The sequence below is a fragment of the Capricornis sumatraensis genome, chromosome 10 (assembly GCF_032405125.1).
Source record: "Capricornis sumatraensis isolate serow.1 chromosome 10, serow.2, whole genome shotgun sequence".
Lineage (NCBI taxonomy): Eukaryota > Metazoa > Chordata > Mammalia > Artiodactyla > Bovidae > Capricornis > Capricornis sumatraensis.
In genome coordinates, this window is record NC_091078.1 from 34,476,862 (window position 1) to 34,492,039 (window position 15,178).

A 15,178-nucleotide genomic window follows, 5' to 3' on the forward strand; every position below is an offset into this window, starting at 1 on the left:
ACTTATAATAAAAGAGCGCCAATATTTGCAAAATGACCTTGCTTCCATTCTGAATCTTTTTATTTGTAAAGATTCACATCACATTTAAAAGGACTCAAAATGGAGTGATTGATATTATCATCCATGTTTTTTGATGCAACTGGTGAAATCCCTGAATGGATATTGCTTCAGCTTTGATATTTAAAAAATGGCCTGAAAAGAAGTCCTTAATTCACAACTGATCACAGGTGGCTGAAAGAAAGAGAAAAACCCAAAACTACTGTCAAGTTCATAATGTATCATATTGTTAGTGGATGACACTGGCTCCAAATACACAATTAAGCCCACAACACTTTATTACTATGAATATAATTATCATGAAAATTCTCTCACGTGGATCAATTTGCTTCTGAAAGTTTTCTTGGTTTGTTTAAACTTGCATAATAAACATGCAATAAATTATTTCTTTTGAAAGTGTATTTTTTGCAGTCTTTTTGTTTTCATACAAAGATTTCATAAAGTTGCAATATTGCATCAGAGCATTACCAAAATAAGAGCAGGAGCACAGGGGGAGGGGAAGTGGGAATTTGGATGAATGAGAAGAACCTCCTCTCGTCCTGAGACAGGCCACCCGTCTTTTTCAAAAGGTGCACACAAACTGCTTTTCTTACCCTCCCCCACCAAAGAAAAGCATGAAAGAAAGAAAAAAAAAAAAACCTCACAAAAGTCACTCTAACTAAGAAAAAAAGTCGACATAAAGAAAATAAAGATTTTTTTTTTTCATGCACATATCTTCTGCATAGCTCAACCCACATATAGTAAGGCACTATTTCCCTTCGTAAGTGGTGTCCACAGCAATCTGGTAAGTGCTACAGTGCTCTGTGACCATTAGAGAGTTCCTTTCCGGATGGTGAAATAAAGAAGCTGAATGAGTGTGGCTGCCACGCTTCCCTGTGAATGTCCAGAGTGCAAGCAGATTTCCAGGAGTCTCAGAAGGAAATCTGTCTGTATAATAATGATTGAGAATCTCCAAAATGTTTTTCTTTTCAAAATTCCCATTTTTTTTCAGTGTATGAATTTAGATTATTCTTCAGTCATTATTCTTAAAGAAAATACCCTAGGTGGGGGGAAAAGCAGAGTCAGGTCTTCAGAAACACAGCTCCCAACGCTGGCAGTTCACAACATCAGCAAGATGTTTCCAAGAGAACAGAGAAAGACAGTCTAGAAACAGAAGGACAGAGACAAAGAGAGTGTGTGTGTGTGCATGTGTGTGTGTTGGTTTTTGGAGGTGATCTGGGACTGAGATTAATTTAGCTGGTCTTCATACTGTTTCCGGAAACAGTCTCCAGCTGGGAAAAATTCCCAGCACCTTTCTTGATACATCTTCCAAACATAAGATTCCTGTAAAAGTAAAGGCAATGTGTTAACAACTTATCTTTCCTTAGGATCTGTGTGTTACCACAAAATACAAGATAGAAAGAAACTCAAATTTGTTATTATATATATAACAAAGTATCATGGTGTATTATATATAGTTATTTAACTAGAGAGTTTCAGATTCATTTAGATGGCGCCTAAATCCTCCAGGTTGTTTCTACCAATAATGGATCTTCATCCTGACCATAATAATGATAAAAAACTATTTGTGATATACGATTTTGAGAATTTCTTAAAACTAGTATTATTAATTTCGCCATTCAAACTATTAACAACAGGAAGTGAATATTTGAGGAGGGAGAATTTTAAGTAGCTTGATCAGAACCGTAAACATTTCATATGCAATTATTTCTTTTTTTTTACTTGAAATATAGTTGACTTACAGTGTTGAGATAGTTTCAGGTGAATAGCAAAGTGATTCAGTTACACACACACATATGTGTGTGTATATATGTCTGTGTATTGTTTCCAGATTCATTTCCTTATAGGTTATTAGAAAATATTGAGTATAGTTCCCTGTGTTGTACAGTAGGTCCTTTTTGATTGTTTTACATATGGTAGTGTGTATATATTAATCCTCAAATCCTAATGTATCCTTCACCCCTCTCCCCTTGGGTAACTATAGATATGTTTTCTATGTATGTGGGTCAATTTCTGTTTTATATATAAATTTATATCATTTTTATAGATTCCACATATAGGAGATATCATATGATATTTGTTCTCTTTCTGACTTCACTTAGTATGATCATCTCTAGGTTCATCCATGTTGCTGCAGATGGCATTATTTCATTGTTTTTTTTTTATGGCTGAGTAATATTCCATTGTGTTTGTATGTGTATGATATACATACAAAGGTTGTTTTCATTCCTGGCTATCGTAAATAGTGCTGTAATGAACACTGGGGTGCATGTATTTTTTCAAATTAATGGTTCTCTCCAGATAATGCCCAGGAATAGAATTGCTGGATCACAGAGTAGCTCTAGTTTTAGTATTTTAAGAAACCCCCATACTGTTCTCCATCATGGCTGGACCCACTGACAATCCCAACAACAGTGAAGGAGGGTTCCTTGGTCTCCACACTCTCCTAGCATTTATTATTTGTAGACTTTCTGATAGTCATTCTGACCAGTATGAGGTGATACCTCCAATGAGGTATCATTGATTTGCATTTCTCTAATACTTATCAATGTATTAGATTTTTCATGTGCTTTTGGGCTATCTGTCGATTTTTTATGTGCTTTTGGGCTATCTGTATGTCCTCTCTGGAGAAATGTCTATTTGGGTCTTCTGCCCATTCTTTGGTTGGGCTGTTTGTTTTTATAATATTGAGGTATAGGAGCTGTTGAGTTTTTTGGAAATTAACCCCTTGCTGGTTGCATCATTTGCAAATATTTTCTCCCAGTCCACAGGTCATTTATTCATTGTGTTTATGGATCCTCTGCTGTCCAAAAATTTAATAAGGTTCAACTTATTTATTTTTGTTTTTACTTCCATTACACTAGGAAGCTGATCCAGAAAGACACTGCTGCAATTTATATCAAAGAGTGTTTGGCCCATTTCCTCCCCTAGAGATTTACAGTATCAGGTCTTACATTTAGGTCTTGAATCCATTTTAAGTTTATTTTTGTGTGCAGTGTTAATGTTCTGATTTCATTCTTTGACATGGAGCTCTCCAGTTTTCCCAGCACCACTTATTGAAGAGAATGTCTTTCTCCATCATGTATTGTGCCTTTCTGTAGATTAATTGACCATAGGTATGTGGGTTTATCTCTGTGTTTTCTATCTTGTTCTATCTGTATTTCTATTCTCGTACCAATAGCACTCTGTTTTATTGTAGCTTTGCAGTATAATCTGAAGTCAGGGAGTCTGATTCCTCTAATTCTATCTTTTTGTCTCCAGATTGCTTTGACTATGCAGGGTCTTTTGTGTTTTCACACAAATTAAAATTTTTATTGTTGTAGTTCTTTGAAAAATGCCACTGATAATTTCATAGGGATTACACTGAATCTGTAGATTGCCTTGGGTGGTAGTCATTTTGACAATACTGATTCTTTCAATCTAAGAACATGATACATCTTTCCATCTGTTTGTGTCATCTTCGATTTCTTTCATCAGCATCTCATAGTTTTTAGAATAAAGGTCTTTGCCTCCTTAGGTAGGTTTATTCCTAGCTACTTTTATTCTTTTTGATGCAATGGTAAGTGGAGTTGTTTCCTTTTATTTTTTGTCTTTATGAAATTTTTATTTTTCTTTATTAGAGCTGATTTACAGTATTGTGTTAGGTTCTGCTGTACAGCAAAGTCAGTCAGTTTTATATATGTTCTGTATGCTCAGTAGCTTCTGACTCTCTTGCTACCCTGTGAATGCCTGCCAGGCTCCTCTGTCCATGGGATTATCCCAGCAAGAATACTGGAGTGGGTTGCCATTTCCTCCTCTAGGGGATCTTCCCGATCCAGGGATCGAAGCTTCATCTCTTCTATCTCCTGCATTGGCAGTCAGATTCTTTACCACTGAGCCACTGGGGAAGCCCTCATTTTACATACACATATATTCATTCTTTTTAGATTCTTTCTCCATATATTAGAGAGTTTCAGGTAGACTTCCCTGTGCTATACAGTAGGTATTTGTTGATTATCTATTTTATTTATAATAATGTATGTATGTCAACCCCAATCTCCCAATTTATCCCATCCCCCTTCTCCCTACTTGGTAGAGAGACTGTTCTCTACATTTGTGACAGTATTTCTATTTTGTAAATACTTTCATTTGTACCATTCTTTAGGTTCCATATATAAGTGATATCATATACTTGTCTTTCTCTGGCATACTTCACTCAGGATGACAATCTTTAGGTCCATCCATGTTGCTGCGAATGTCATTATTTCATTATTTTTTTAAATAGCTGAGTCATATTCCATTGTATGTATGTACCCCGTCTCCTTTATCCATTTCTCTGTAGATGGACATTTAGGTTACTTCCATGTCCTGATGATTGAGACAGTACTGCAATGAACACTGGGGTACATGAATGCTTTTGAGTTGTTTTCTCTGCATATAAGCCCAGGCAATGGATTGCTGGATCATATGGTAGATGTATTTTTAGTTTTTTAAAGAAACATCCATAGTGTTCTGTACAACAGCTATATTAATTTACATTCCCATCAGTGTAGGAGGGTTCTATTTCTGCACACCCTCTCTCACATTTGTTATTTGAAGATTTTTTGATGGCTGTTCCAAATGGTGTGAGGTAATACCTTGTTGTAGTTTTGATTTGCATTTCTCTATTAATTAGTGATGTTGATCATGTTTTCAAGAACCTCTTGGGCATCTTATGTCTTCTTTGGAGAAACATCTATTTAGATCTGCCACCCATTTTTTGATTGGGCTTTTTTTTCCTTTAGATTGAACCTCATGAGCTGAATCCCAGGATGGGGGAGCCTGGTGGGCTGCTGTCTATGGGGTCGCACAGAGTCGGATACGACTGATGCGACTTAGCAGCAGCAGCAGCATGAGCTGTTTGTGTATTTAGGAGATTACTCCCTTGTCAGTTGCTTCATTTGCAAATAGTTGTTCCCATTCTGTGGGTTACCTTTTCATTTTTATTATGGTTTCCTTTGCTGTGCAAAAGCTTTTAAGATTAATAAGGCAATGGCACCCTACTCCAGTACTCTTGCCTGGAAAATCCCATGGACGGAGGAGCCTGGTGGGCTGCAGCCCATGGGGTCGCTAAGAGTCAGGCACGATTGAGCGACTTCAGTTTCACTTTTCACTTTCATGCATTGGAGAAGGAAATGGCAACCCACTCCAGTATTCCTGCCTAGAGAATCCCAGGGACAGGGGAGCCTGGCGGGCTGCCGTCTATGGGGTCGCACAGAGTCAGACATGACTGAAGCGACTTAGCAGCAGCAGCAGGTCCTGATTGTTACTCTAGCAGGAGGACCAAAAAATACTTCCTGTGATTTTTGTCAGCAAATGTTGTTCCTGTGCTTCCCTCTAAGGGTTTTATAGTATCTGGCCTTACATGTAGATTTTTAACCCACTTTGAGTTTATTTTTAAGTGTGGTGTTAGAGAATGTTTTAATTTCATTCTTTTGCAGCAGTTCAGTCTTTTGCAGTTCTGTTCAGTCCTCCCAGCACCACGTATTGAAGAGACTGTCTTTTCTCCACTGTGTATTTTTGCCTCCTTTGTCATAGATTAGGTGACCATAGGTGCATGCTGTTTTGTTTTTTCCATTGGAATATAGCTGCTTTACAATGTTGTGTTAGTTTCTACTGTACAGCAAAGTGAATCAGCTATATATAGCTGTTTTTGGATTTCCCTCCCATTTAATTCACCTCAGAGCACAGAGTGGAGTTCCCTCTGCTAAACAGTAGGGTCTCATTAGATATAACTAATTTTATACACAGTATCAGTGGAGTATATATGTCAATCCCAAGCTCCCAATTCATCCTACTCGCCCTTTCACCTTTGGTATCCATACATTTATTCTCTATATCTGTGTCTCTATTTCTGCTTTGTAAATAAGATCATTGATACCATTTTTTTCAGATTCCGTATATATGCATTAATATAGAGTATTTGTTCTTCTCTTTCTGACTTACCTTACTCTGCATGACAGTCTCTAGGTCCATCCATGTCTCTACAAATGACCCAGTTTCATTCCTTTCTATGGCTGAGTAATATTCCATTGTATATACATACCACATCTTCTTTATCCATTCTTCTGCTGGTGGACATTTAGTGTCCTGTCTATTATAAATAGTGCTGCAGTGAACATTTGGGGACATGTTTCTTTTCGAATTATGGCTTTTTGTGTATATGCCCAGTAATGAGATTACTGGTTAACATGGCAGTTTTCCTTTTAGTTTTTAAGGAACCTCCATACTGTTCTCCATAGTGGCTGTATCAGTTTATATTCCCACCAACAGTGCAAGAGGGTTCTCTTTTTTCCATACCCTCTCCAGCATTTATTGTTTATAGATTTTTCAATGATGCCCATGCCAACTGGTGTGAGGTTATGCCTCATCATAGTTTTGATTTGCATTTTGCTAATAATTCGTGATGTTCAGCATCCTTTCTCGTGTTTGCTGACCATCTGTATGTCTTTGAGAAATGTCTGTTTAGGCCTTATGTCAATTTTTTGATTGGGTGTTTTAAAAAATATATATATATTGAGCTGCATGAGCTGCTTGTATATTTGAGTTTAATCCTTTGTCAGTTGCTTTGTTTTCAAATGTTTTCTCCCATTCTGAGAGTTATCTTTCCATCTTGTTTATAGTTTCCTTTGCTGTGCAAAAGGTTTTGTGTTTAATTACATCTCATTTGTTTATTTCTGTTTTTATTTTCTTACTCTAGGAGGTGGGTCAGAAAGGATCTGCTGCAATTTATGCCAAAGAGTGTTCTGTTTATGTTTTTCTCTAAGAGTTTTATAGTTTCTGGTCTTACATTCTTTATTATAGCTGATTTACAATATTGTGTTAGGTTCTGCTGTAAGCAAAGTGAGTCAGTTTTATATATGCTCTGTGTACTCTGTAGCATCTGACTCTTCTGCTACCCCATGAACGCCTACCAGGCTCCCCTGTCCATGAAATTTCCCAGGTAAGAATACTGGTGTGGGTTGCCATTTCCTTCTCCAGGGGATCTTCCTAACCCAGGGATTGAACCCATGTCTTCGGCATTACAAGCAGACTCTTTACCACTAAGCCACCAGGGAAGCCCTTTGTACCGGCAGCACACTGTTTATTGTAGCTTTGTAGCACAATCTGAAGTCAGGGAGCCTGATTCTTCCAGTTCCATTTTTCTTTTTTAAGATTTCTTTGGCTATTTGGGGTCTTTTTTGTTTCCATACAAATTGTAACATTTTTTTTCTAGTTCTGTGAAAAATGCTATTGGTATTTTGATAGAGATTGCATTGAATCTGAAGATTGCTTTGGGTAGTATAGTCAATTGCACAATATTGCTTCTTCCAATCCAAGAAAAAGGTATCTCTCTCTGTTTGTGTCATCTTTAATGTCTTTTATCAATATCTTACAGTTTTCTGCATGCAGCTCTTTTGCCTTCTTAAGTAGGTTTATTCCTAGGTATTTTATTCTTTCTGATGCAATGGTAAATGTGATTGTTTCCTTAATTTCTATTTCTCACCTTTCTTTGTTAGTGTATAAGACTGCAAGAGATTTCTGTGTGCTAATTTGGCATCCTGCAAGTTTACCAAATTCATTGATGAGCTCTAGTAGTTTTCTGGTAGCAACTTTGGAATTTTCTATGCATAGTATCATGTCATCTGCAAACAGTGACAGTTTTATGTCTTTTCCAATTTGGATTCATTTTATTTATTTTTTTTCTTCACTGATTGTCATGGCTAAGATTTCCAAATCTATGTTGAATGAGTGGGGAGAGTGGACATCCTTATCTTCTTCATGATGTTAGAGGAAATACTTAGTTTTTCACCACAGAGAAAGATGTTTGCTGTGTTTGTTGTATATGGCCTTTATTATGTTGAGGTACCTTTCCCCTATGCCCACTTTCTGGGGAGTTTTTTTTTTTATCATAAATGAGTGTTGAATTTTGTCAAAAGATTTTTCTATGTCTATTGAGATGATTACATGGTTTCTGTTCTTAAATCTGTTAATGTAGTGTATCACAGTGACTGCTTTGTGGATACTGAAAAACCACTGGCATCACTGGGATAAATTCCTTTTGATCATGGTGTATGATCCTTTTAATGTATTGTTGGATTCAGTTTGCTAGTGTTTTGCTGAGAATTTTTGCATCTATGTTCATCAGTGATACTGGCCTGTAATATCCTTTTTTATTCTATCTTTGAATGGTTTTGGTATCAGGGTGATTGTGTCCTTATAGAAGGCGCTTGGGACTGTTCCTTCCTATGTAGTTTTTTTTTTTTTTTGGAATAGTTTGAGAAGAATAGGTGTTAACTCTTCTGTAAATGTTAGATAGAATTTGCCTGTGAAGCCATCTTGCCTTGGACTTTTGTTTATTAGAAGTTTTTTAATCACAGTTTTAATTTCAGTACTTGTGTTTTGTCTTTCATATTTTCTATGTCTTCCTACCAGGTTGGAAGGTTGCACTTTTCTAAGAATTTGTCCATTTCTTCTAACTTTTCCATTTTATTGGTGTAAAGCTGCTTGTAGTCTCTTGTGATCCTTTGTATTTCTATGGTATCAGTTATAAGTTCTCCTTTTTTCATTTCTAATTTTATTGATTTGAGTTCTATCCCTTCTTTTATGAATCTCCCTAAAGGTTTATCAGTTTTATTCTCTGAAAGCAGCAGCTTTTAGTTTCATTGATTTTTGCTATTGTTTTCATCATCTCTTTTTCAATAAATTCTGCTCTAGGCATTACGCCTTCTTTCCTTCCTCTAACTTTAGGTTTGTTTGTTCTTCTTTCTGGGGTTACTTTCGGTGTAATGTCAGGTTCTTTATTTCAAATTTTTGTTTCCTGAGGTAAAATCGTATTGCTATAAACCTCCCTCTTAGAATTGTTTCTGCTTCTTCCCATAGGTTTTGGATTGTCTGTTTTCATTTGTCTCTAGTATGTTTTTATTTCCTCATTGATCCATTGGTTGTTTAGTAAGGTATTGTTTACTTTTGATGTGTTTTTGTCTTTTACAGTTATATTCATATAATTTATTTTTAATCTCATAACCTTGTTGTCAGAAAAGATGCTTGATATGATTTCAATTTTGTTAAATTTGCCAAGGCTTTCTTTGTGGCACAGAATGTGATCTATCCTGGAGAATATTGCATGTGCACCTAAAAAGAATGTGTGTTCTGCTGCTTTTGGATGAAATACTCATATTATCAATGAACTACATCTGGTCTAATATGTCATTTAAGGCCTATGTTTTCTTATTGATTTTTTGTCTGGATTATCTATCAATTGATGTAAGTGGGGTTTATATCATAATTATTGTGTTACTGTCAATTTCTGTCTGTTAACATTTATCTTCTATAGAGAGGTGCTCCCATGTTGGGTGCATAAATAACTGATCATAGGTAGTGTCATTCTTGGTCTCTTGTAATAGTCTCTATTTTAAAGTCTTTTTTGTCTGATGTAAGTATTGCTACTCCAGCTTTCTTTTGATTTTCATTTGCATGGAATTTTCCATCCCCTCATTTTCAGTCTATATGTGTCCCAATTTCTCAAGTGGGTCTCTGGTAGACAACCTATATAGGCATCTTGTTTTTGTATCCATTCAGCTAGTCTGTCTCGGCTGGAGCATTTAACCCATTCATAGTCATGTCAGACTCTTTGCAACCCTATGGATTGTAGCCTGCCAGGCTCCTCTCTTTGTGGGATCCTCCTGGCAAGAATACTGGAGTGGGTTGCCATTATCTTCTCTAAGGCATCTTCCCATCCCAGGGATTGAAACCAAGTCTCTTATTTCTCCTGCATTGGTAGGCAGGTTCTTTACCAGTAGTGCCACCTGGGAAGCCCCATTAATATGGTATTCTTATTACCATTTTGTTAATTGAGTTTATTTTTATACATCTTTTCTTCCTTTCCTCTTCTGTTCTCTTTGATTTGATGATCATCTTTGGTGTTGTGTTTGGACTCCATTTTCTGTGTGTGTGTATCAATTATAGATTTGATTTGAGGTTGGCATGGTATTTTGATATAGCAGTCTGTGTGTATACTTGATTAAATTGGTGATCTCTTAATTTCAAATATCCTGCATTTGTACTCTCCTCCTCCCACAATTACTGACTTAGGTATCATATATGTGTGAGAAGTATTTCCTACCTTTATTATATGTTTGCCTTATTTGCGAGCTTTCCCATTTTGTAATTTTGTTCCTAGTTTTGGCCTTTTCTTTTCCACCTAGAAAAGTTCCTTTAGCATCTATTGTAAAGCTGGTTTGGTGATGCTGAATTCTTTTAGCTTTTGCTTGTCAGTAAAGCTTTGGTTTCTCCATCAAATCTGAATGAGAGCCTTTCTGGGTAGAGTATTCTTGACTGTAGGGTTTAACTTTGCATCACTTAAAATATATCACACCACTCCCTTCTGGCCTGCAGAGTTTCTGCTGAGAAATCAGCTGTTAGTACTATTATATAGAACCCCTTTTATGTAACTTCTTGGTTTCCCATTGTTGCTTTTAATATTTACCCGCCTCCTGAGAAGATCCTCCAAAACTAGCAGGTAGGTCTGGCCCCGGCTCCTATGAAGTCACTGCTTTTGCCTTGGGTCTGATGCACATGAGACCTTGGGTGCACCCACCAGCAATGGTGTCCTTGTTTCTTCCAGTTCTTTGGATCTCCTGCACTCAATCCCTGCTGGCCTTCAAAGTCAAATGCTCTGGGGGGCTCTTCTTTCTGATGCTAGACCCTCAGGCTGGGAAACCTGACATCAGCTCAGAAGTCTCACTCTGTGGGAGAACTTCTGTGATATAATTGTTCTCCAGTTTGTGGGTTGCTCACCTGGGGGTTACGGTATTTAATTATATTGCAAAGTGCCCCCTTTATACCATCTCACTGTGGTTTCTTCTTTGTCTTTGGATATAGAATATCTTTTTTGGTAGGGTCCAGGCTGTTTCATCAGTGGTTGTTTAGCAGTTAGTTGTGATATTGGTGTGCTCCTGAGAGGATGTGAGCTCAGGGTCCTTCTTCTCTGCCATCTTGTCCCAGGATATGCAATTATTTTCAAATGACAGTAATACTGTTGGATGAAGTTCATTTGAAATAATCTGCTATCTTATTAAGCAATCAAGTACATTATAATTATCAAAACTCAAGCTCTGCATTTTCAGCTAATAAATGTTCAATTCTAATTTTACTTTTTTCTACTATGGCAATCTTTGTATACTCATCCAGAACAAAAGGAATTTTTATACTAAGATACCATGACCAATATCTAAGAGTAATTCTGATATTAATGTTTAATGTACACGTTTATTCCAGCAAGCAGATTCTTTTATCAATGATGTTTTCAGATGATGTAGGTCAGTGTTTACGTACCTGTCCTGTGTGCTCTGTTTCATCTTTGTTTATGAGATACATCAGAAAAAACCTACAGATACAGAGAGAGTAATCAGAAATGGATTGTATGGAAATAGCATAAACAGATACCTCTGATCTTGCTATGGGCTATGGCAGAGCATAGAAATGTGTCAAACATGCAGGGCGAAACAAAAAAGAAACAAGAAATGCCATGGGGATCAAAAGCTTATCTTATTCTAAAATATTTTTTCAAAAGAGCTAAAATGTATGCACCGGTCAAATTATACTTCTTGGGAGCTGCTTTATGCCAGGTTTAGTGCCAGACCCTGCCTGCAACTATATCCTATTTATTCACTTATGGGGCAGGAACTGCAATCCTCATTTGGAAAATCAAGGATTAAAAAGGTTGAATAACTTCTAATATCACATACTTTTGAATCCCAAAGTCCACTTCAATGCTATTCTGTATCTCTTCTTTTAGATATTAAAATCAGGTTAGAAACAGATTAAGAATTAATATTGTACCAAAGTACAGTTTCTGGCTAGTCTTGAGTAATAGCTAGATTTCCATGTATTAAAAAAATGTCACTTTTATCTGTGTTTTCCAGTAGTGCCTAAAGTGCTCTGTATTTTCTCAGGAAAGAAAAATGAAGATTCACATATCTCTAGGGAGCAGATGGAACATTCCTGTTCGAAATAGGAAACACAGACAAAGCTCTCTGAGAGGCTTGGTACACACTCTGCTCATCCTTTCCACCTTTTCATTTCATGTTCTAGAAGGTATCATTCACGTGGAGCATCGCAACTTCATTTCCTAAGTTAACCTACTCTTGAGGACAAAGAACCACTAGCTGTGGGTGTTTCCCTCAGGGCGGCTTATAAGAAACCTGAGGCCGGTGATAATGAGAGGGGTTCTCTCTCCAGTTTCTCCAGCATGCTGAGTTGAGGGATGCCTGGGTATCGGGAGAGGCAAGGGAGTGAGTCAGGAACACTCACAGATAATTGGCCAAGTTGTGTTCCTGTAAAGTGTGGGTTTCGAAGCCATGAGGCACGGTGTCAAAGTAATCATTGCCTATCCCACAGATGAAGCACTTGGTCTAGAAGACAAAGGCAAACATTCAAAGGTCAGAGTTGAGGAAGGAAAACATGAGTCACCACTCGGGGGCAATTACTTGATTTACTCAGTCTACATAAAAGACCATCCCAGAAGGCTGCACCAAGTATTTGAATACCAGTTTAACCGCTGCCACAACTATATCTTATTGTGGAGTTTCGGTGACATAGGAACCAGCAGCAAGAAGCAACAGAGACAGAAAGAGTACAGGGTGAGGATGGCTGAAAAGCAATGTCTTCTTTTTTTCTCCAGGCTGAGCGAGCACACCCAGGCTTGGTGATCACTCTTGTTTATGACACTGGCCCTAGCTAGGCATGACTAACTGTGTCCTCAGTGGAAACCACAAACTTGGTACCTATCCTAGCCATGTCTGATGACCAAGTTGGGTGGGCGGGAGACACCAAACCAAATACCAAACTATGAGGTATAGTGGCAGATTCCTGTTGCTGTATGGCAAAACCAATACAGTATTGTAAAGTAAAATAATAATAATAAAAAAAAGAATCAACAATTCAGAGAAGGTCGACCACGTGCCAGGTACACAATTAACCAGTGGCCATGTATTGGGATGACAATCTACTCTAGAAATAGGATATGCCTTCTCTCCCTGCTTCCCTCCTGTCCCATCCCTCTCTTCACTTGCTAGGTCTGCCATCTGCAGGCCCAAAACCCAGGGAGAAGCAGGCTTTCCATTTTACCATTAGCACTGCCTATGTATCAACTCAAATGAGTTCAATAACTATTGTCCTCATGTAGCTCCAGATGCCCATCATCCCTGCAAATTAGAAGCTATTTTGTACCACTAGAGGCATGTTTATGATGCCCTAGATGCTAGAGCCTAGAATCAAGATTATTAAGATATTTTATAATTCTCTTTGCCTTACTGATCAACAGCTGCTGATGACAGAAAGGCTCCATTAAGCGGTCCAGTCTTGGACACAATTCAATGTCTCTTATATAAATAGGTTCACGCTTAACAGCTTTCTCCAGGAACCTGCCCTTTGTTACCTCCCTTGGTCACTCTATGTTCAACTGAGCCAACATGCTTCTTTCTAGAGGCTCATGCCGGAACCTTGGTATCATTTCTGCTTGCTCCAAACTTCATCCTCTGCATATGGCCAATCACCAAGTTCTTTCCATGCCAGCTCCAAAGTACTCCTTGAGTCTATCTGGTTCCGGCCTCCTCAGTGGCACTTCTTTAGCAAGAGCCTCATCATCTCCTACCTATAAAATGCTAACAGCTGCTTCCCTGTTCCTGGTCATGCCTTCACACCCATTTTAATCGATTTTTTTTTTTAATTGTAAATCTGATCATGTCACTGCCCTGCTTAAAACCCTTTTCTTGTTTCCTAGCTTGTAAGTTATACTGTAAATTTCTCAAATGCATTTTTAGGCTCTTAATTAGTTGGCCTTCCTTGCCAGTCCTATTATTAGAATGTGATACTTCATCCTGCACCAATTATGCTTCCAAGGGAAAAATCTGCATATCAAATTCCTGAAAACCAGAGTCTTGGTATATAGAACCTCAGGCAGTGACATTCTCACAGAATCCAATGGGCATAGTGGGGCACATAGTGGGGGTGAGAAGATTCCCTAAACTATCCTGTGCATTCTCTCTCTCACATCCACACCTCTGCAATCTTCAGGCCTCAGTTTGTGCATCTCTTCTTTTAAGAACTTTCATGATCATCCAAGATGAAATGAGACACAAGCCTCAAGGACCCCAGTACTCAGGGTTTCCTCCCGTAAGTGCGCACCACACTGCTCTGATTGCCTGGTTACTAATCTGTCAGTGAATCCGTCATTTAGAATGGATGGTCTTCCCACTCCTGGAGGGGTGGATGGTGCCATATTACTGTCTGTATGTACCTGGAGCCCACCACCTTGCTCAACTATACTTATTGCCTGCACCAAAAACAGGCCAATGAAGTTACACATTGTTCATGTTCTTCCCCCTTCCTCCCACTGCCATAATTCTTTGATAAAGGCAGTGAAGACAGAGTGTGTCCACAACAAAAACGTAGAGTGACAAACAGATTTACCTCCATGTCTTCTTTGACCTGTTCCTGTTGGTCTCTTAGTTCCCCAAAAGCATCGATGATTAAACCTAGTGTTAAATAAAGACAGGATTTAATCTTTAGCAACCAGAAAATGATAATGAAATTCACAGCCCTTTGGCTAATCCTCCTAAGGGACGGGACCATGTACAGCTACACTGGGAAATGTATACACTGGATACTCCTATGAAGGCAGTAGCGATATCTCCTTGGGGTAGGGGGTAGAAACACACGCAGTTACCAGGCCACACACTATCCAAAAAGGGGTTTAAAAATGAAGCAACAGAGCAGGGAAAACTGGTTACCTTGGCATCAATAAATGGTATGTTCATGCTAAGAAAGAGCAATTGAGATTTATGGTTGTAAAGTACAGAAAATGCCACCAATAAGTTTTCAAGTGCTAATTTGCAAATCAAACATGCTTATATTCATTGTGAGGAATTTGCCCCAAATCTTTTTTTTCCCACAAATTCCTTATCAATAAACTTCCTGTAACGTTATTAACTGTGGCAATCAGCCAACTAACGGCTTCTTTCTGCTCTGTCCCCTTTTTTCCTGTGACTTGCCTGACTATACACTGTCTTCCAAGTGTTTTATGACTTTCCCTTCTTATAAAACACATTGTTGTTGCACT

The 15,178-nt window shown here is 38.0% G+C and overlaps 1 protein-coding gene across 1 annotated transcript in view; it reads right to left on the minus strand.

Moving 5' to 3' along the window:
- Positions 1–210: 210 nt before the first annotated feature.
- Positions 211–15,178, minus strand: part of RYR2 (ryanodine receptor 2) — a 578,200-nt gene continuing 563,232 nt past the window's right edge. Inside the window, exons 103-106 of the mRNA XM_068983081.1 lie at positions 14,530–14,594; positions 12,370–12,470; positions 11,392–11,443; positions 211–1,380 (exon numbers count right to left, since the gene is read on the minus strand). Coding sequence (XP_068839182.1) covers positions 1,285–1,380; positions 11,392–11,443; positions 12,370–12,470; positions 14,530–14,594 — 314 coding nt within the window. The 3' untranslated portion in view covers positions 211–1,284. The remainder of the gene's footprint in view (positions 1,381–11,391; positions 11,444–12,369; positions 12,471–14,529; positions 14,595–15,178) is intronic.